We start from the raw sequence: 22,301 nt of genomic DNA, 5'->3' as shown, positions 1-22,301 counted from the left end.
TGTTATCCCAGCAGGAGATGTAAGATCTTGATAATGAATTATCCTCCTCTAAATTCAGCTTTTCAACCATGAAAGCACTGGGAGGAATACCACACTGTGAAAGAAACAGAAAGAAACAACAAAATATTTTCCCCCACAAAATGTATTTAGCTTTTCCAAGAGCTGGTTTACCCACTCTGGCCAGTCCCCGATATTCACTGTCAAAGCTCTAATGGAGTTTAAATAAATGCAGTGAAATTCAATACACAAGCTTGGCTGAGAAGAAAATGTTAAAACATTTTGACATTTTGAGTGATTGGTGCAAAGTTGTACAAAATGATGCAATGGGCAGGGTAACTCATGGTAAAATCCTGTATTACTTTCTTTTCCTTTTTTAACCCCTATGTTCAGCAATGTGTCCATGCAAAAGAGACCATGGTGATGTGCTCTTTATTTGAGCAGAATAATCTCTCAGCTAGGAATCAACATAATCCTACAAACCAAAACAATGTTCATTGTTTTAAACTAGTTACCAGGATAGTGACCCTCAACTTATCAGAGGGTCATGGAACCCTTGATTCTGAGCTGATAGTCCAGAAATCTTGTTCATTTCTCTCTCCCCCAAAGTGATCAAATCCTGGACAGTAAACACGATAACTACAGTTCATCATAAAGTTTGCCTCTATGCTGAATTCACCATAGATACTCATATATAAGGCAATCGCACATAAGGCAGAGATGGAGGAAGGACATCATAAACCCTCACCTAATCAGACAGAAACAGTTTGCCCCAAGTTAGATTGTTGAATGAAGACTAATGCATGAACAAAAACTCAGAGGGTGTGTTTCCATAGTGGTTCCAGTACTCAAAGTATGTACATAGGGACATCCCTAAACTGAACCAAAGCAGATACTACAGCTAAGACAATATGAGAGACCACAGGAGCTAGAACAGGGGTGTCAAACTTGTTTCATACAGAGGGCCAAGCATTCATGATGCCTCCTGAGGGCCAGAAGTGATGTCATTAGGCAGGAAGTGATGTCATTAAACATCAAAACCAAATATAAGCACTTTTTCTCACTCAGGAACTCATTCGCTGCAGGCATTCATGATGCCTCTTGAGGGCCAGAATAATAATAATAACTTTATTTTTACCCCGCCTTTCTCCCCGAAGGAACTCAAGGCTGCTTACAACAGGTTAAAACAGATTAAAAACATAATTTAAAAACAGATAAAAGCATATTAACACATATCATAAAAACAGTAGTCAGATAAAAAGTAGTAAAAAGGTAAAAAGAGCATAGAGCAGCAAGTCATAAAAGAATCAGGCCTGTAAAAAATTAAAAGATGTTGAAAAGATGTTAAAAAGGCTGAGAACTCAGAAGGCTTGTTTAAACAGAAGGGTCTTCAGGCCTCGCTGAAGAGTCTCAAGAGAGGGAGCCATTCTTAAGTCAAGGGGAAGGGAATTCCATAGCATTGGTGCCACTACTGAGAAGGTCCTATTTCTAGCCGCCACCCCACGTACCTCCCTAGGCGGCGGCACTTGTAAAAAGGCCTTGTCTGATGACCTAAGAGGACGAGCTGGATTGTATGGAAGTAGGCGATCTCTAAGATACCCTGGCCCAGAGCAGTATAGGGCTGTCTGTCCAGAAGTGATGTCATTAGGCAGGAAGTGATGTCATTAAACATCAAAACCAAAAATAAGCACTTTTTCTCACTCAGGACAGAGTGCATTTCTCTGCAAATGACAAGAGAAAATATGCAAATCTTGATCATATTTCAAGATATGGAATAGCCCAATTTTCATTTGGGCTGTCCTTACAGCAGTAACACCTCAGCACTGCTCAGCAGCTGTCTGAGGGCCAGATAAAAAGCTTCCGTTGACTGCATCTGGCTCCCAGGTCGTATGTTTGACACCCCTGGGCTAGAACAAATCACTCCAGTCATGTCAGCTGATAGCTCAGAGTGAACAAATTTGGCAATACAGGTCAAGCCTTGTTATACACGGATTTTTTATACACGGCTTTGACTCAACACAAATGGCCCCTGCAAATGAGAAGGAATGTGCTGATCCCCGGAGAAGGGAAAAAATGCACCCCTTTATAATCAGTTTAAAAAACTGAAAAGACCTTTAACAATATCCTCGTTAATGAGAGAGAGAGGGCAGCTGGTTGACAATCTATCAATCCTTCTCTCTTCAGGCGACCCCTCCCTTCCCCCCTGAGCACATAAAAGAAAGGTGATTACTTTGCATTGGTGAAGGGAGGGACTGAGTAAAGCGCCTTTGTAAGCTCTTGGAGGAGGATGGATTGATGATTTGTCTTCTTAATGACTCTTATCTTACATCACAAAGGTCAGCAAGGCTGTTTTTAAATCACCAGAGCAAAGAAACTTTGTTTTTTAAATTGATTTGCTACAGTGCTTTTGCCATCCACCTGAGTGCTTGGAACAGAATGCAAATAATGAGGCTCAACCTGTATTTATAGATCATCAGTAAGCATAACATTTGACAAAGTATAAGAGGACAAGTCCCTGTCTCAAGGAGCTTACAATCTAAAATCTGACAGAAAAGAGTTAACAGAAGACAGTGAGGGAGATTGTGAGGAAGAACATGTATTCAGTTACATGTTCTTAGGTGTATAGAGGTGTTTGAAAACTGTTATTTTACTCAGAAGTAAGTCCACTGTGTTCAGTAACACTTGGACTGTTTAATCCTATCTTATTCACCAAAACAAACACCTCTAGCTATAGTAGGGAATGGGGATTAAAGGAGCTGTGCCAAAGAAGTCACAGCAATGGTGGGTTTGGAGAAGATGTAAGGAACATACTGCTACCATCAATGTCTATGTAGTAAATTTTACCAGACTCCCTCCACTATCATATGGGTGTTTATACATGTTTCATCATTGCAAGTTATAAAACAGGCATTTGCTTCTTTACTAAAAAAAAGTATATTTTTGTAAATAAACTAATGAAGATTATGGAATGTTAGCTTCCTAAAACCTAACTTTATAGCAGCAAGATTTCTTTCTAGTCAAAGAGGTTTTCAGAGTAGTGAATCTAATTTCATGCTAAGCCTCCTGAAAGCTGTGTATCTTTTTTGTTGGTGCACAGGAACCTGAACATGCCTTTGGGGTTCCTGTTAATTAGCTGCCCTAGGCAACAGTTGTAAACACTGATGGTGAACAAGACACAAACCATCCAGAATGCAAAAGTATTACAAATCAGTTTTGATAGTCTAGTTGAATAAAAACTATCGCCTGTCTAAGGTTAGAGAATCTGGATACAATTATCAAGTGTCTTGTTACATTCAATGAGACATCTGGAATGTACATTATGCAAAGGTCATATCTAGTTTTTTCAGAGCCAAGTGGCTGAATGCTTTGTCTTCCTGTTAAAGGAACACATATACATTTTCTTGTCTCTCTATTAAATAAAGATAGCAATTTTTGGCAACTTTCATTACAAGCACATAGGGTTGCCACGTTTCAAGACAAATGGGTAAGCATCAGGCCAGTGGTTCCCAGAGTCCTACTCGGACTTTGGGACTGCACTAAGTTGTTGTGGGGGCGGAGCGAGAGCAGGGGTTTGTGGCCCCAACAGCACTGCCATGTCAAGGGGACCCAGGGACATCCCCACATACCTGGGGGCATCCTGCAGCCTCATGAAGGCTTGCAGCCGTCTCCACCATCCTCTGTATGGCTGCAGTGAGTTCCGAACTGCAATTGGATCTCACTTCTTGTTTGTTTGATCACAAACTAGAAGTGAGCTCTGAAAGCAGTTCACTGCAGCTGTGTGGAGGAGGCTGCAAGCCTCCATGACCCTTCAGAAGGCTGCAGGACACCCCCAGGTATATGGGGATTTCTCTGGGTCCCAGCTGCACCACGATTACTGCAGTGCTGTTGGGGACCCGTTCCTGGGCCACTCTCTTTAAGGGGGAATAGCCCTGTTTTGGCTCCCAATGGTGGGTTGTGACCCACCGCTTTGGGAACCACTGTATTAGGCTTCAATGGCATGTCCTTTTTAGAGGTCAGTACAACAACCAGAACTTTGAGAGCTACTTTATTCACCCTATATCTCATTTTCCAATTAAAGCAACATAAGGACTGCGCTGTGGTTCAACACGCCTTCAGACTGTGCAGTTCAAAAATTAATGGCCATAACCTAGCAAGAGTCAGGTTATGAATGGTTCCATTGAAAGAAATGGAACCAAAACATTTTCTGGTTTAGCGGCACTGATTTCAATGGGCTGTAGGGATATCCAAGAGCATCTCTACAAACTACACAGCATGGGATGGTAGGCTGTGCTGGTCAAATTCTGGACTGTATCACGTCAGAACAGAACGTTTATTATTATAGCTCCATCAACATGCATGGTGCTTTACAGTAGAGAAGACAGATTTGTGCCCTGAAGGGCAGTATTGCCAGAGGCAGTAGTTCTCTTTTCATAAGGTGAAAATGAATATGCTAATGGATGAAGGAACTGGATTTATTTGTCCAAGACAGGGGTCTCTAAACTTTTCGACTGAAGGGTCACATCAAATATCTGGCACAGTGTCGAGGGCTGAAAAAAATTAAGTCTAAAATTTAAATAATTACATTAGAGACGGAACTTAGATGAGTGAATAAATGGACTCAAATGTCAAGGATTTCTCCAAGCACCAACACAGACCAGGAAATAAAGCACACGCTTAAATGGACTCTCATTCCCCCACCCCAAAAGCACAACTATGGTTGTGTTTGGTCAACTGGGCCAGAGGCTCTCAGGAGATCAGAGGCTGGCTGTGGGCCAGATAGAGGCTTGCTGCAGGCTGCACCTGGCCCCCAGGCCGGGGTTTGGAGACCCCTGGTCTAAGATATAAAGAGGATTTCTAGGCACACAGAATAGTATAGATAGCTTTCACCACTTTTGCCATTGATAACACCAAGACAACAGCTGACCAATTCTGGCAGGAGGTATGTATATGGAAGGCACTGATGGGATGCCCATTTGGTTGCTGGAACTGAAAGGTAAAAATACAAAATCTCCCAACTTACCTATTGTAATGTTTCCTGTTTGGCTCTGAACGGTTGTGTCACCTGCCCAAAAGTTAGAAGAAAAATTTGCATTTCAGTGTGGGACAATGTTGTATCAGGTAGCACAATATGCTGGGATGAGTTAACAACACATCAAGTGATATTGATCCTTACTATTCATCAGTTTGCAGATTCTTACTTGGCATGCACTGACACAAATAAGCAGAAATAAATGCCATCTATGGGTTACATTCGTTAATACATTTTATATTGTTAAAAGGAATAAATGAAAAATAAGCTGTAAAAAACTTCATGAATATAAAATGATAAAACATTTTCGGCACTTTGGGGGTAAAAACCAATAATCATATTACTTTAACTTTTCATTTGAACACCATTGGGAGAAAACAGTTGATTGCTATTGTCTTAGTTACACACACTCCATTAAGACATGGCATACTTCATGGATGGTCTTTCATGGCCTGTGCCACAACAGTGGATTCTAAATACCTTACCCATTCCCCAGATCTTTCCATTTCTATCAAAATATTTTGCAGATGAAATGTGCAGGTTTAAAGTAGTATCTCCCCCCCCCCCAGTCTGTGTTCCTTCATTTTAGCCTACAGAACTGATTTTTGTGTAACTGCCTGCATGAAGAGCACTGTCGTTCTGCTACCAGCCTGGTAGATACTGGGATAGGCTTTGGCACTAGGACTCCTGCCTAGTGGAGGGAAAGAGCTAGGTCACCCTTATTTTGTCCTTGTGGCACTTCTGGGATGAAATGGCTCTCTCTCACCTTCCACAGTGCAGAGCCACAGATTTGGGACAAGATGAAGCAAGGAATATGAAACTTAGGCTGCAATCCTAACCACACTTTCCTAAGAGTAAGCCCCATTGAACAAAATAGGACTTACTTCCAAGTAGACCTGGTTAGGCTTGTGCCCTTATGGTCTGGGGAAAGGCAATTCTGCAGCCCTTCTCCACTAAGCTCCAACTATGCTTCTAAACAATTATAATGCTTAATTATGCCCATTAAGTTAGCGCAACATAAATTTATTCACATAAAGGCTGAATCTTACACAGTATCAAGCATCTGGTGAAATGGCTATGAATCATTCGTCATCATTCTAACAAGTTTTTATACTTTACAACAGAAAGCAATTAAGAACAATTGAAATTGTTCTTGGAATTGAAAAATATCTTGGATTGGTATGTGAATAGCTCATCAGCAATTCTCTCCAGAATCTGGTCTCACCAGGAACTGAACTAATGGATTTGTACCACTGAGATGACCAAATCATTGTGCTGCTTGAATGGTACAAAGTGTTGACTAACTCGATCCTCTGGGATATAAAGGAATCCTTGGGAAGTAGGAGACAGACTTCTAACTTAATGTGCATGCCCCATCTGTAAACTACAGAGGTCACTCCACAGTGCACAGGCAAGAAACTCTTGCAAATAACCTGGGCACAAGGGGGAGAGTGTCGTAAACTTAGGGGGGTTTGGGGTGCTCAGAGTTCTTGGTTCTCGAACCCTAAAGCCCTCAAGGCCCCCCTGTCCAGTAGTACTGCCACCACCCTGTATGAGCCAGTGCTTCAGTCCAGGGACACTGAGACCCTCTAGGCTTAACTCTATCCCTTGCAGGCACTGAGCTTTTCCCCCCAATTAAAGCTTCATTCCTCAAGTTACTAGACCTCAATGAGCACTTGGTAGCTTGCTCAACGGCTAGGCAGGATTCTGAACCTTTGTCCCCAATAGACAATGAAACAACTTGGTAAAAGAGATTTTAGTTTATTAAGTACATAAGGTTACATAAGGCAGCAAATGCTAGAGGTATAAACATCTAGGAAACAAATCAGCAATAAAATAATAAAGCTAGCTGGCTATCTCTGTTAATACCTATCTCTCACCTGGGTAAGTTACTCTTAGCTCCAGGCTACCTGTGAGGCCAGATGCCCATGGTGGACAATGGAGCTCACAGCGTGTAGGATGTTGCACCCAAAAACTCTGCCCAAGAAGAACCAGCCACCCCCCTTGGGGCACTCATTATTATACTTTTTATGCTAATAGTACTGATTGACTTCATACTTAGACTGTCCAATCCAGGAGTGCTCACACTTTTTTGGCTCGAGAGCTAATTTGAAACCCAGCAAGGCCCGGAGATCTACCAGAGTTTTTTTTACAATGTTCGCGCCATCATAACATATAACATTTACGTGTACAATGTATGTTGGTGTACCTTGAGCCCCACTGAGTATAACAGGACTTACTCCTGAGTAGACATGCCTAGGATTAGGCTGTGAGGCTGCAATCCTAGCCACACTTACCTGGGAGTAAGCCCCATTGAGTACAATGGGCCTTACTCCCGGCGTTTCCTCCCAGAGGCACCTGAAGGGGGGGGTCGGCACTCCGCGATCTACCGGTAGATCGCGATCCACCTATTGAGCACCCCTGGTCCAATCAGAAACTTTTGAGGACAGAACCTTCTCTGAGTGGGTCTGGTTGCTAGGCCTCCTAGTTCTTACCCCTCCCAACTGGAGATCCATAGCTTCATTCCATTCCAGCGCCCCTCAGTCTACTGAGGTGTTAAACATTCCAATGGGCTATAATTCTTGTTGTCTATCCTTTCTAGCCAGCAAAGGAGAGACAACAATCTTTTTGCTTGTTTACTCACATTCTTGCAGTTAGGAACTGCTAGCCACTTCTCTGTTACTGACTTAGTTTGGTTCAGACTTCACATGCTAACCTAGTCCTAACATGTACATATTCATGACAGAGAGGAAGGGACAAACTCTCACCCAGGACTTATCTACCATACCAGAAACTGAAGCCCCCTAATTCTTGCAGGGCTCTGGATCATACCCATGACCCTATCAGCGTTGAACTATTGACATGAGATACCATCCTGGGGTTGGTTACTGGGCTTGGTGATTGAAAAGTTTTGTGCCATGGGCTTCATAAACTGTGTTGGTGCATGGACAGTAGCCACATTATGATTCTGTGTCCAACTGTTACCTCAACTGCAAGAGGCACCACTCCATTGTGCTTCAGGCAGTGCTGAACTTCATAGTGCCATTCCTGTATCCTTTTGGGGGGCCCTGGCAGGTGCCATGTCTTTATGTCTCCTTTGTTCTGGAGGATCCTACGCACTGCACCCATACCTGATGAAGCCCTACCTCTCATCCCTCCATCCTGAAGAACAAGCACTACAACCACTTCCTGAGCTGGTGCAGAATGACACTGGAGAAAGCCTTCAAACAGTAGGCTGTGGAGAATTATCCTGAAGTGAGTAATCTGCAAGGAACAGCTGGTCCTGGTAGTGGTTATGACAAGCTACATCTTGCACAATTTCTGCTTCTTCCAGGGCAAGGTTCTGCTGAGCAGGAACCATCCACAACAGAGGGAAAATGTCTGCTGCCCCTCCCAAGACTGCACTCAAGAGACAGAGCATATGAGGAGATTGCCAAAAGAATAAGTGATGCACACTGCAGCTCTTTAACAGTTGGGGGCAGGAGTAGGTGATGATGCAAACAAGGCAATGGTTTTTTGGAAGCAAGAAAGACTTTATTTAAAAAATGGTTCCAATTGGCAATGTTCTAATAAAGAGTCCAAACAACAGTATTCAACAGCACTCCACACCAGCAATAGCTGCACTTACAATAGCAGCACTCCACACCAACAAACGCTATTCGCATACATGCCCAAGAACACTGAAGTGGGGATTGTGAGGCCCCTCATATCCATGGAAATGTCTGCTCCCTCCATCATGAGCTAACGCAATCTAAATTTCTCAGACCACAGTTCAATCACACATCCCATTTGTGCCTTTCTCTCCTTTAAAAGCAAGTCCAGTAAGAGGAAGTGCTGGGGTGAAAAAGGGCTCCCCAGGAGGGTGATCTAGGAACCCACTCTCACATAGCAAGAACCACATGGGATTTGCAACCATGAATTCTAAAACCTATGTGAAAAAATCCAAACTCACAGGTTAGGTGCACAATGAGACAAAAAGGTGCTTGGATATTCTCCAGGTTTTGTGCCACAAAATAAAGAAAGCCATATGAGTATTGCTTCCCAATATGTGTTTATTTTGTGAAAAATGCCCATTACCATATGGATTTCTGAGTGGTTTGGGCCTCAGTTGCACTTCTTATTACTTGCTTTAAGACCTTGGTTCTCCCTTATTGTTTTTTTCTCCTGTCTTGCTACATCATCATCATCTTGTGGCTATCCCAGCTTTCATAAACTAAGGCATAGTATCAACCCTTCTGAAGCATACTTAGGTGCCTTATGATAATTGTTTCCATCTGTCAAGGTCTCCTGTAGCTCTTTATTTTGAAATAGTAGAAACAAAGGTTTTACTAAACTATTGAGAGCCCTCCTGAGGTGAGTCAACAATGTCTTAATGTGTCGATCCTGTCCTTGTTCTGTCCTATAGCCAATTCAAATACAATTCCTCCTCCCACTGAAAAATGCTTTTCTGCAGCAATGCTCTATGTAGAACCATAACAGAAATCAGTTTACATGTGTGGCCACAATCTCATGGAAAGCCTCCAGAACACTATTTCTCGATGTATGTTCCTTGGAGCCCTGGAGCTCCCTGAGACCATTGTTAGAGTGGACGGGGCTCCAGATACCAAAGTTTGAGAACTAAAGGGAGGGCACCAGGATGAGGTCTCTTGTTATCTGGTGTGCTCCCTGGGGCATTTGGTGGGCCGCTGTGAGATACAGGAAGCTGGACTAGATGGGCCTATGGCCTGATCCAGTGGGGCTGTTCTTATGTTCTTACTGCTCTAGGTTATCCTCACTTGCAGCCACTAGCACTTGGTATACAAACACTCTTCAGGGTTATGAGCCCAGTAGGCAGATACCAGACATTACAACCCCTGCATGAAGCTGTATGCTGTACAAGTTATTTTGCCCAATCCCTAGTTCAGTTCTAATCCTGCAAGCCTCAAATGTAGACTATTGTAGCTGCGCAATGCTGTTATGGGAAACAACCAAGGCTTCTGGGGCCTTGTTGTTTGGTGGGAGTGCAGAGGCACTGAGAAAGTTTAGACTATAAACAAGAACAGCGAGGCGCAGAGCAATGAATGAGACACGGCAGACATTCATTCAGCGGGTTGATGCAGGAAGAGCTGAGCCAGAAGTAGGATGGTATGAGATTGAGGGAGAAGTCCGTCCTCCCGGCTAGCTTCCACAGACTTTTATTCATTCTCAAAACACATGATGCAAAGCTATGCAATAGGGAAAATTACTGAAGGTTGCTTATACTGGCTGCCTACTAGCTAGTTCTAGCTTGACCACAATACATTCCTAGATAAGCGCTTCTTCATAACATCCTCTGTTTACCGGCTACTGGGTTTCAGACTCAGCATGCTATCCAAGGCTGCTCTCCAAAGAGTGTGCTCTTTGCGCAGAAGCAGAGTGTGCTCTGCTGTCATTGCCAACATACTGAGGCTAAGGCTAGCGCCTCTGTATAAACACTACAGACTATGTCCTAGGGTTTGAGGCTCCTAGGCAATCTCCAGATAATCCTTTACAATGGCATATATTCTTTGCTCATTTCTTTTGTTTTTCCTGGTTAAAATTCACATTTTATATAAACACTAAAACAATCTGTAATAAGATGCAATACCACATTTGGTTTAGGACTTTTTTTAAAGATATCCTTAAGAAGTGGTAAGCATTTTAAAATCAACCAAGTTCCCCCAAACCAAATTAGATGAAGCAAGTTCAAGTATGCTGCTTTGAAAGATGAGCTTCTCCAAGAATTGTGTGGTCACATAATTGTTCCACCAATACCGCTGTTTAATGAACCCTATCATTTTAATACTAACCAACCCTTAAATCTAGATACTCTACCTAGCCAAATATTTGTTTATTCTGCATGAGACCAATGGTGTCAAAATCCAGCAAGAACCGAGTTTGGGCAACAGTAATGCATAACTTATGAAAGCAATTTAATACTTCTTTGTCTTCTGTTCTTCACAAGCAATAATTAGAACCATTTTTCTGCATGCCTAAATTTTATCTATAGATAGGAAAATACAGGTCTGAGCTTCAACATCAACTTGCAGCCAGGTTGTTCTTTAAACAAAATGCAGTAGAAGGGTTCTGTGGCTTCTTTTGGATTCCTTCTTTCTGATTCCTCTGGGATCATCATCAGAAGGGAAGTGTACAGCATCCAAGATCATAGCTCAGCATGTCTTGTTTTGGCTTTCCAATCAAAGACCAATTAAGTCTAATCAGAAAAATCTGAGACAACTAATACCACCTGAAGTTTGATTCAGAATGTAACCAAGCCTTGTTCCCTCCACCCCCACCCCCAAGTGCATGCATATGGGCCATGGACAAGTACACAAGCATCCCGTCAGCCCATTAGAGGTAATATGAAAGTTGCCTATGCCTCCCATATTGCTGTTCATCATTCTTTCCTTCATTTGACGAAAGAAGATGAGTGCCATATTTACAGTCCTTGACCAAGGACTGGAGATATGGGAGTGACACAGCCTTCACATTCTTGTCAACAGACTGGAATGTCCAGTGCCTGTCCATGCAAGTGCAGTGTAGGGATGGGTGAAGAGAGTTTCATATACATTCAGGGGTATATCTTACTTCTGTTATTTGTCTTAGGGCGCAATCCTAACCCCTTATGTCAGTGCTTTCCAGCACTGACATAAGGGCAATGCAGCTCTGAGGTAAGGGAACAAACATCCCCTTACTTTGAGGAGGCCTCTGTGAGTGACACCCAACTGCAGGATGCAGCACACGTCCCATTGGCACCGCTATGCCAGCGCTGGAAAGCAATGACATAAGGGGTTAGGATTGTGCCCTTAGAAACAGAAGATACACCCTCACTGAGTTTAGTACACCAAAATTTGTTTTTCATGGAAAAATCAATCCTATGCAGAACGAGCAAAAAGAAAACAAGAAGATCTTTCCAGTCAATTGTCCATTAAGTCAGTTGGAGTATACCAATAGCTGCAAAACCTGAACTAAACAGGCTTAGGATTTTTTTTTTTTTACTAGAACTGCTAAATTTAATAGAAAGAACATCGTTTAAGAATAGTTGAGTTCTAATAACATTTCATTAACAGTTTTCTAAAAATAAGCATGAAGTAATGCCCAAGTTAATCCTGTTTAAACCGGATACAACTCTGTTTGTCTTTTATGCAGTACCCTGACAGAATACTACATGTTTTTACAGAGCGGTGGGTATATGCATTAAAAGGTTTGTGAATGTCCTTTGTATGCTTTATGTTTAATTTAAAGTGTCCAGAACAGGCCTTTATAACCACATGATCATGATAATTCACACTAAGAATCTATCCATTAGAAGTCTAATGGACATTGTAATTGGCGACAGTGAACTACACCAGTGTTAAATATAGCCTGTACGTCCATAATTTTTAATATAAAATTTATTTATTTAAGCTCATGTGTGCCCAGTCAGTCTGGCTCTATTCTGAAAGCCGGGATGGCAGCCAGAAGTTTAAGTCAGCATTCAGTTCATTTTTAAGGAAAGAATGTGCTTTTATGTATCTCTCTCTCTCTCTCTCTCTCTCTCTCTCTCTCACACACACACACACACACACACACACACACACACACACACAGCAAGTACAACTTGATGCAAAATGATAGCTTATTATCCTGTCCTGGTAACATAATACTGAACTTCTTGGGGGGGAGGGGTCAAGATAGGTAGTTTTCACAGCTGGTACAAAGTTCTGCTCTGAATCACCATGACTGAAGACCTGAAGCACATGGCAAATACGCACACTGGGAGGCTAAATGAATTATGACTAGAGGACTGCACGCCCACGTTTGGACCACCAATATATCTCATACACAAGATACTCACATTACTCATCCTTCCAAGACAAGATGAAAACCACTGGACCAAAACACAGGACATTTGCCCAAGAGTGGTAGAGAAATTGCCAGTGGGTTGGCTAGAGTGCACACTGCCAGCCCCAAAGCCAAAAAAAAATTTCTAACACAAGTGAAATCATTGCAAGTCATCACTACGCCAAGAATGATTAACCCCGTTGATTTCTGCAAAGATTTAGACCCAATTTATATCTTTCCACACCAACATTTCCTATCCTCCAGGAAAGACGATGCTGGCTTGGGAACTGTTTCATATCCTGGGTCCACACGGTTCCTCAGTCAGTTGTTAAGTAATGGAGCTACACTGAAGTAGCTCTCACACATTGCTGCAGTAATATGAATTGGTCATTGACTCACAAAGATAAGACTGTAATGCCATTGGAATTTCTTCTTGCTCATCAGTTTTCCCACAAACTGTTGATTTATATCCAAAGGGAAAACATAGGGCTTTCCTCATGTGACACCAGCTCTTTATCATTAGAAAATCATATTTTAAAATGGGATCAAAAAGCAGTACAGCTTTTTTAAATATAACCAGAGAAAGATTAAATTTAATTTGCCTCATGTTTGCCTCAGCTTCCAATAATGGCTGCCAATATAATAGCTTCTAGTTTGCAGTATGGTTTCTTCTGATATTACACTTGTAATTGGCTAACCCAGACATCAGCCTAATAACTGTGGTTTTTAACTGGAACACGAGTACAACTACTCAATTTCAATGCATGTACAAACCAGTTATCAAAAGTATAGTGAAGATCCACAAGACTGGATGTCTTCCTTTGACACTCTGACAACTCTGCAGTACATTTTATGTACTTAATTTTTAAATTTCTTTTCTAAGAGATCAAAGTGAATTGCAAAACAAAATAAAAGCCAAAAAGACAACCTAGGTGAAACAAAACAACTATATCCTGAAGCCATCTGATTAAATGCACCCAAAAGTTGGACTAATCTGAAGACTTTTTCTGTATACCTAGATTCTGTTGGGACATCCTGGTGATTTTCTACTTAAACTGCTTTCCTACTCCCAGCATTTATTCTTCATCACTACCTACCCTGTACAGTAGTCTACTCTGCATTCCTATATACACTAAATCCCACTGGATACTATGGGACTTTGGGCCCAATCCTATCCAATTTTCCAGTGCCTGTTCAGCTCTGCCAATGGGGCATGCACTGCATCCTTTGGTGGGGAGGCAGTCACAGAGGCCATCTCAAGGTAAGTGAACGTTTGTTCCCTTACCTTGGGGCTGCGTTGCGGCTGCATCAGTGCTGGAAAGTTGGATCGGATTGAGCCCTTAATAAACTTGGATAGGATGCACTGTTATTTGCAAGCATGAATTGGCTCAATGCTTTTTCTATAAGGTCCTGGACCTAACCTAGACTTTGATGTACAACGAAGGTGCTTTATAGCTGCTACCATAGACCTTCCATCATTCCCAATCTAACTTTCCTTGTATTTCTGCCTACATTCTTGGTCTACCTCTTTTTGTAGGTGCAACTTCTGGAGGTCTATTCTCTGTATCTTATACCTAAATTGTTATAATGACGTGACTCTTGACTTCCAACGTAGACTAACCTCAAACTCTGACTGGGAATTTTACCCAACACTTCAGCTGCGTGTCTGTTACACTTATAGTGCAAGCCTACAAATGTCTAGTCAGAAGTAAGGGCAGGAGGTCTGGTCTAGAGGGTAGAGCCTCCATTTGCCTGAAGATTAACATCCACAAGGTCGCCAGTTCGAGGCCACCGGCACCGTGCGACCTTGAAGCAGCTGACAAGCTGCAGCTGAGCTGTTCCATCTGCTCGGAGCGTGGGAGGATGGAGGCCAGAATGTTAAAACCAGATCGGAGTGTAACACCTTGAATGTGGTGGTTCTTGAAAGAGAGAACCTTCTTTCAATTTGTAAAAATCCCTGCGTGGATTTAATAAGCCTGCCTGTGTAAACCGCCTTGAATAAAGTCTTGAATAAAGACCAAGAAAGGCGGTATATAAATACTGTATATTATTATTATATTAAGTAAGACCAACTGAATTCCAGTTATTTAAGAAATTACTCCCAGATAACTGTGTATAGAATTGCAGCCTTAGTTCCCCTGTTGAAGCACACTTGTCTTCTAGCCCACTTCAAGATACCAAAACAAAAAGATCAGTCCTTGAAAAAAGTTGATAAAAGTTATTTTTAAAATCTGACAAGTCTTCCCAAGAGGTTAAAAATACTTTTATAATATATTTAGCTTTATAAACACAGGCAGGCAGCCTGCTGTGCACACAAAAGAATGTTTTTTTTCCTTAAAAAGGCATTTACCAAAACCAAGGAAGCTCTAATTGTAGATCAAAAGTCTTTTGCTGTCTTACCATGAACATTCCCCAGGAGAATGTCACCAGCTTCGGAAGACAGAAATGAAGATTCTGCATAAAGATATTTTGTTTTTAACAATCCATCTTTAGTAGAAATGTTAATGGATGACCCTTGTAACTTTTCTATGTTTACACCCTGTAAAAGGAAAAAAAAATCCAACAAACATAATTGCATTATGGCCATAATAAATAAAGCAGCATCAGTTCATCTTCACTGAATGTCAAACAGTTTCCAGATATCACACACTGGTGTCCTGAAGTCTACAGCTCATTGCTGACAAAAAAGTGCCTGCGTGCTTGACTAAAGTTGATACAGAATGCATTACTCATAAAAGTTTGAAAATGCAATCATACAAACAGCAAAACCAAACCAGAAGGGCACAAGTCAATTTGTTCATAGTTGTTTCAGTTTGTCACAAAAATGCATAAAATCAGTGACCAAGACACATCACGCTTTCTTGCAAAACAACAGCAAAGCTCTCAGCTGGTCCTAACCATAGCTTACATCACTGCCAATGAAATACTGACCACAGCAGAGGAGGCGAGAATTTGTACCAAAGAGCAGAAGTTGAGTGGAGGGAAGGTGAGATTCCATGACATACCCCTAATCACAACCATGGTTAAGGCTGCAACCCTATCCATGCTTGCCTGGGAGTTAACCCCTTTGACTAAAATGGAACTTCTCAGTAAACATGCATAGGATTGGGCTGTAAGAGACAGACCACTTTTTACATCTGTGCTAGACCCCAGGAAGAACTTCATTTCCATGTTGCCCCTCACATGGCCACCAAACAGCTGCATATCCTGCAACTAGGAGTTATGTACCAGAAGCTAGGTGCATTGCCCTGCAAAATGGCGATCCATGGAGTTGCAGTACGACAAATTAAGATTATAGTCCAAACTTTCCCAATATTGGAAATAAATGCCCAGCTTTGATGCAATGAACAACTTCAGAGTAGTACTGCCAAGAAGCAAGAGCTAGATGGTACATGGAGCCACACGATGGCTAGCAATTGGATTTGAGAATGGGAGAATGAAAGGCAAAACTAGTAACACCACCAGAAAGTAAAACAGTAAAAAGATGAGCTGATGAAGAGATTCCCTCTGTAGAAGTTAAAAATGCAGGCAGTGTCAGTTTTTAGATTCATCTTGATAACATTTTGTTTTAATTCAGACAGCTTCCAATATACCTAGATTGTCAGTACTCCACAGCAAGCATCACTACAAGCACACCTTACTGAGCCAAGGCTCAAGAGAAGGTTCTAGGACTGTAGCTGCCTGTAAAACGTAAGGATTAATATTTAAACACTTTTTTAAAGCATACTTCCAGTTTTAAAGGTAGAACTAGTCCAGAAAGTATTTTACTGTTACATGTTCTATTGCAGGGGTGTCCAAGCCTTTTGACAGAAGGGTCACAATATCTCTCTGACACTGTGTCAGGGGCCAGGAAAAAAGGAATTTACATTTAAAAATTTGAATAAATTTACATAAATGAATATATTAGAGATGGAATTTATATGAATGAATGACGGTCTCACAATAGCTCAAGGTCTATAAAAGGCCTTGCACAAAGCAAGGCTGGCTTTCCTTTGCTGCCGATGCTGCTTCACAGATATGAAACAGCAAGCAGCGGGAGCCCTTGGCCCACAGCTCAATCAAGAGGTCGAACAGTCACCCTCACACTGAGAGCAGTTGTGTCAGGCCAGTGCATCTGTCTTCACGGCAGAAGACCTCGGGCAGATACCGCTGCCCGAACGGCCCCTCCTAACCGAGGAGTTAAGTCAGATAGAGGTTAAAAGAGAAGATGTTTCAGACCTCATTGATAAATTAAAGATAAATAAGTCACCGGGCCCTGATGGCATCCACCCAAGGGTTATTAAGGAATTGAAGAATGAAGTTGCAGATCTCTTGGCTAAGGTATGCAACTTGTCCCTCAAAACGGCCACGGTGCCAGAAGATTGGAGGATAGCAAATGTCACGCCTATTTTTAAAAAGGGAAAGAGGGGGGACCCGGGAAACTATAGGCCGGTCAGCCTAACATCTATACCGGGTAAGATGGTGGAATGCCTCATCAAAGATAGGATCTCAAAACACATAGACAAACAGGCCTTGCTGAGGGAGAGTCAGCATGGCTTCTGTAAGGGTAAGTCTTGCCTCACGAACCTTATAGAATTCTTTGAAAAGGTCAACAGGCATGTGGATGCGGGAGAACCCGTGGACATTATATATCTGGACTTTCAGAAGGCGTTTGACACGGTCCCTCACCAAAGGCTACTGAAAAAACTCCACAGTCAGGGAATTAGAGGACAGGTCCTCTCGTGGATTGAGAACTGGTTGGAGGCCAGGAAGCAGAGAGTGGGTGTCAATGGGCAATTTTCACAATGGAGAGAGGTGAAAAGCGGTGTGCCCCAAGGATCTGTCCTGGGACCGGTGCTTTTCAACCTCTTCATAAATGACCTGGAGACAGGGTTGAGCAGTGAAGTGGCTAAGTTTGCAGACGACACCAAACTTTTCGGAGTGGTAAAGACCAGAAGTGATTGTGAGGAGCTCCAGAAGGATCTCTCCAGACTGGCAGAATGGGCAGCAAAATGGCAGATGCGCTTCAATGTCAGTAAGTGTAAAGTCATGCACATTGGGGCAAAAAATCAAAACTTCACATATAGGCTGATGGGTTCTGAGCTGTCTGTGACAGATCAGGAGAGAGATCTTGGGGTGGTGGTGGACAGGTCGATGAAAGTGTTGACCCAATGTGCGGCGGCAGTGAAGAAGGCCAATTCTATGCTTGGGATCATTAGGAAGGGTATTGAGAACAAAACGGTTAGTATTATAATGCCGTTGTACAAATCGATGGTAAGGCCACACCTGGAGTATTGTGTCCAGTTCTGGTCGCCGCATCTCAAAAAAGACATAGTGGAAATGGAAAAGGTGCAAAAGAGAGCGACTAAGATGATTACAGGGCTGGGGCACCTTCCTTATGAGGAAAGGCTACGGCGTTTGGGCCTCTTCAGCCTAGAAAAGAGACGCTTGAGGGGGGACATGATTGAGACATACAAAATTATGCAGGGGATGGACAGAGTGGATAGGGAGATGCTCTTTACACTCTCACATAATACCAGAACCAGGGGACATCCACTAAAATTGAGTGTTGGGCGGGTTAGGACAGACAAAAGAAAATATTTCTTTACTCAGCGTGTGGTCGGTCTGTGGAACTCCTTGCCACAGGATGTGGTGCTGGCGTCTAGCCTAGACGCCTTTAAAAGGGGATTGGACGAGTTTCTGGAGGAAAAATCCATTATGGGGTACAAGCCATGATGTGTATGCGCAACCTCCTGATTTTAGGAATGGGTTAAGTCAGAATGCCAGATGTAGGGGAGAGCACCAGGATGAGGTCTCTTGTTATCTGGTGTGCTCCCTGGGGCATTTGGTGGGCCGCTGTGAGATACAGGAAGCTGGACTAGATGGGCCTATGGCCTGATCCAGTGGGGCTGTTCTTATGTTCTTATGCAGCTCCAGCAAGTCTGCAGAAGACCAGAGGCTCACTGAAGAATGAGGGCTCCCCATGGGCTGGATTGGGGGTTTGGGCACCCCTATTCTATTGCACTTTATTGAGACTGGACTTAAAGCTGGCTGGTAGAAAAACTTTTGGTTACTAAGCCGAGTTATGAATTATGGACCTTTCTTTATAAAAATATTGAACATCTTGGTGCCCCTTGCAGAGCATTTGATTAGAACTGGAACTCCAACATGCAGTTTTCTGGTCCCGCTTTAGTGCCTCAACTAAAACCCTTACGGGTTGCCAACCAGCTTCAGCCTGATTGGTTGCTGGGACTATTTATCAGGCAAACTGGGTAATACAAGCACAATTTGCAGCAGAACTCCAGGTTGCTTCTGCAATGGAAATATTGTTGTAGGTCTCCAGGCCAGAGTTTGTCTGCCCCACTGTCCCTGCCTGTCATCCCGATGGGCTTGATCTACTTCCAAGTTTGATTGCCTGTCCGAAACAATGAGAACCATATCCAAGAAACTGCCTGGCTTGCTTGCCTGGAGTGCTTTGGACAAGCTAAGACCAAACATCATTGTGCAAGGACTTTTGGAGGTGCTCAGGAACTGTGTGTGGATTTGCTTTGGCAACTGGCTCTAGGGCTGTGTTCCTGCCCTCAGGATTTGCATTATGCTCACTTGACATGGCAGAAAGGAAAGAAACAAGATTGTCTACAGAGAGCCCCAAATCACGGCTGCAAAACACTTTGCACACCTGGGAAGTCTGCATTCCCCTTAACATAATTCTCCACAGAAAGTTGCAAGGAAAAGAGGCCAACAGAATAAAATTATTCAGCCAAGTCTCCTGATTATCAGCTCAAATGGTGGCCCAAAACAGATGTGGGTGGAATCTGCTGATAAATTCTTCTTTTCTTAAGAAGGGAGGCGTAGAAAAACACAGCAGGCAAGTGGGACAACAGCCAGGATCATAAGAGTCAAAAAAATGTTTTATCAAAAGGACCCACTTCTACAACCACCAAGAAGTATTTCAACACAAAGGATATGACAGTTACTTATATTTCTTACAAAATGTTACTGCCTTCCACCAGGTCCAAGCTGATTTACACTGTGATAAGACATGCAGAATGCTTTTAATTTTCCAGCTCAGTCTCTTTTCTTATGTGCAAGGTTGAGTCCTTCTGCAACTAACAGATTTATAGGTTTGCATTAGCTGGGCTTCAAATCTGCTCTGGCATTTCAGTGCTATCTATCATCACCTTATAAAAATGAAAGAGATGCACTATGCTGCCAAACTGCTGCCACTTGCTCAGAAACAAATGTTTGAAAGTGCAAATTGCCTTGCAAATATAACAACACCAGGTGTTCAGCAAAATATCACACCTCTCTGCAGAATGTAACTGTTCTTTCCTTCTGCCATTGTCAGGCAAGACTCTGGCACCCATCTAGTCCTTTTACTCTGAAAGCATTTAGTATTGATAGAAAACAGCTGAGTTCAGACCTAGACATTGAAAAATGATGTCATTAGTATATGTATACTGGATAGCCAAACTATATTTGGATAGTTTGATAGTTTCTATCACACCAGTAGGTACAATGTGATGGGGGGAGCATAATGCATTAATGGCTCCTTAGGCAGATCTCTCCATGTGGGCAGAAACAATCCCAGAGAGATTTTAACTTGCTCATTTGAAAGAGCACAATTTACCTCTCTCGCTTGCTCTCCTTTCTTTTAAAAATCTGCCCTAGTGACTAAAGTCTAGAGTCTAATTTCAGCAGCAGGGGAATTATAATGCAGAGCTATAAACCTCTGACAGTCTTGGTTTACATTGGAAACGCTGACAGAGCCTTAACTACATAATGATGACTGTAGCTGATGGAACAAAATTGTCATAAAAGCCGACATGGCAGATACAGCTCAGGCTGATTGCGAACAAGTATTGCTCTTTGAGAACACAGACTGGACCTCTCATTCCAGCAAAGTTGGCTGCCCTTTGATTGTGCTTGGAAAATGTGTTAAACATGGAGCTTGACGCCTAATTCAGCAGCTGTAAAGTCACAGTAATTCTACCAAATTCAATCAAGTATGAATATTACTCATGTGTAATACTGAACATTAATCAGCGAATAATCTTTGCAGACTAAGGGTGCAATCCTAACCTCTTATGTCAGTGCTTTCCAGCACTGTGCTTTCCAGCACTGACATAAGGGAAATGCAACTCTGAGGTAAGGGAACAAACATTCCCTTACTTTGAGGAGGCTTCCGTGAGTGACACCCAATTGCAGGATGCAGCACATGTCCCATTGGCACCACTATGTCAGTGCTGGAAAGCACTAACATAAGGGGTTAGGATTGTGCCCTAAATTACTACATTATGTTAGATGTTCCTATTGTTTGCACACATTTTCATTGGCTTCAAAAAAGAAATTTCAAACTAATCAATACTGCAGAAATCAGAGATGTAAACAAAGGCTGGAACTACAGGTTATATGCTGTGTGACACAAATGGCAACCGTATGTCAAGTTCTTCTTTCCTCCTACTTTTGTAATGTTCAGGCATGCTTACCTATGTGATGCCACAAACACACTTTGTTTCTTCATACACATCCACTGGTTGCCATTGGCAGGCATGATGGACCAGTGTCCGTAAGCATGCCAAAATGTTACGGGGTCAGATGTTGAACTGTAGCCTCATGTCAAGAATGATGTCTAGTTCCACTGACATTTATGTTTGTGTTTAGATGATGCAGTATTTGGAAGCACATGCAGGGTAAACTTGCTCCGGTGAGTGCTACACCATTACGTGCACTACCCTGTCTGCAGTTCCACCGCCTTTGGTATCTAGCATTTCACTGCTGTATGATAACATTATCTTGGGGACTATATTCTCTAGGCACAGATTTCAAGGGCAAACAATCAGCAAATCCTAAACATGAAGCAAAAGTGGAAAGTGGGGACAGGGCAAACTACCTCTGAATATCTAAACCCGATAGGAGGTTTGGACTGAAGACCTGATGACCCATGCTGAACGTACTAATCTATCCCACAGTGAGAGAACTATTTCATATGCTACCCTGCTAACTGGGCAGAGGCACTTTTTCAACAAGTGCTCCTCTTTTATCTAGCAAGGTAGAACAACTGTCTGGTTAACTGCCCTTAACTGTCCTTCAACCCCTAGCACAGTGCCTTTTCTAATGGCTGTCTGCTAGTGTTCCTTCTGCATCTTTTAACACAGAAGGCATAGAAAGGGTTTTATGAACCCTTTTGAGACACAAAGTCATTTAATTATTTGATTTCGTCTGTAAACTGCTTTATGAACTTTTTTGTTTGAAACCAGTATACAGGTGGGCCCTGGTTTCCATGGATCCCACATCTGCAATTTCAATTTTCCACAAATTCAGAGGGTACCCAGGATGCCTATTTAAAAGTTAGAGAAAATGAAGGTGAAGGTTAAAAATAAGCTTCCTTTCCTTCCAAGTTACCTACAGCCTTTTCCATGTCATTCCAAGGTGGTTCCTTTCCCCCAATGTCTCCACAGAATGCATCACACCC

General features: G+C 42.4%; 1 protein-coding gene across 1 annotated transcript in view; it reads right to left on the bottom strand.

Annotated features, from left to right (window-relative positions):
* FAM185A (family with sequence similarity 185 member A) overlaps positions 1-22,301 on the bottom strand; it is a 46,025-nt gene that overhangs the window by 17,666 nt on the left and 6,058 nt on the right. Inside the window, exons 4-5 of the mRNA XM_066633535.1 lie at positions 15,248-15,386; positions 5,018-5,059 (exon numbers count right to left, since the gene is read on the bottom strand). Coding sequence (XP_066489632.1) covers positions 5,018-5,059; positions 15,248-15,386 — 181 coding nt within the window. The remainder of the gene's footprint in view (positions 1-5,017; positions 5,060-15,247; positions 15,387-22,301) is intronic.

The sequence above is a fragment of the Tiliqua scincoides genome, chromosome 7, assembly GCF_035046505.1.
Source record: "Tiliqua scincoides isolate rTilSci1 chromosome 7, rTilSci1.hap2, whole genome shotgun sequence".
Taxonomy (NCBI): Eukaryota; Metazoa; Chordata; class Lepidosauria; order Squamata; family Scincidae; genus Tiliqua; species Tiliqua scincoides.
Note: the sequence above shows the minus strand (reverse complement) of the source record. Positions and strands in the feature narration are given on the sequence as shown.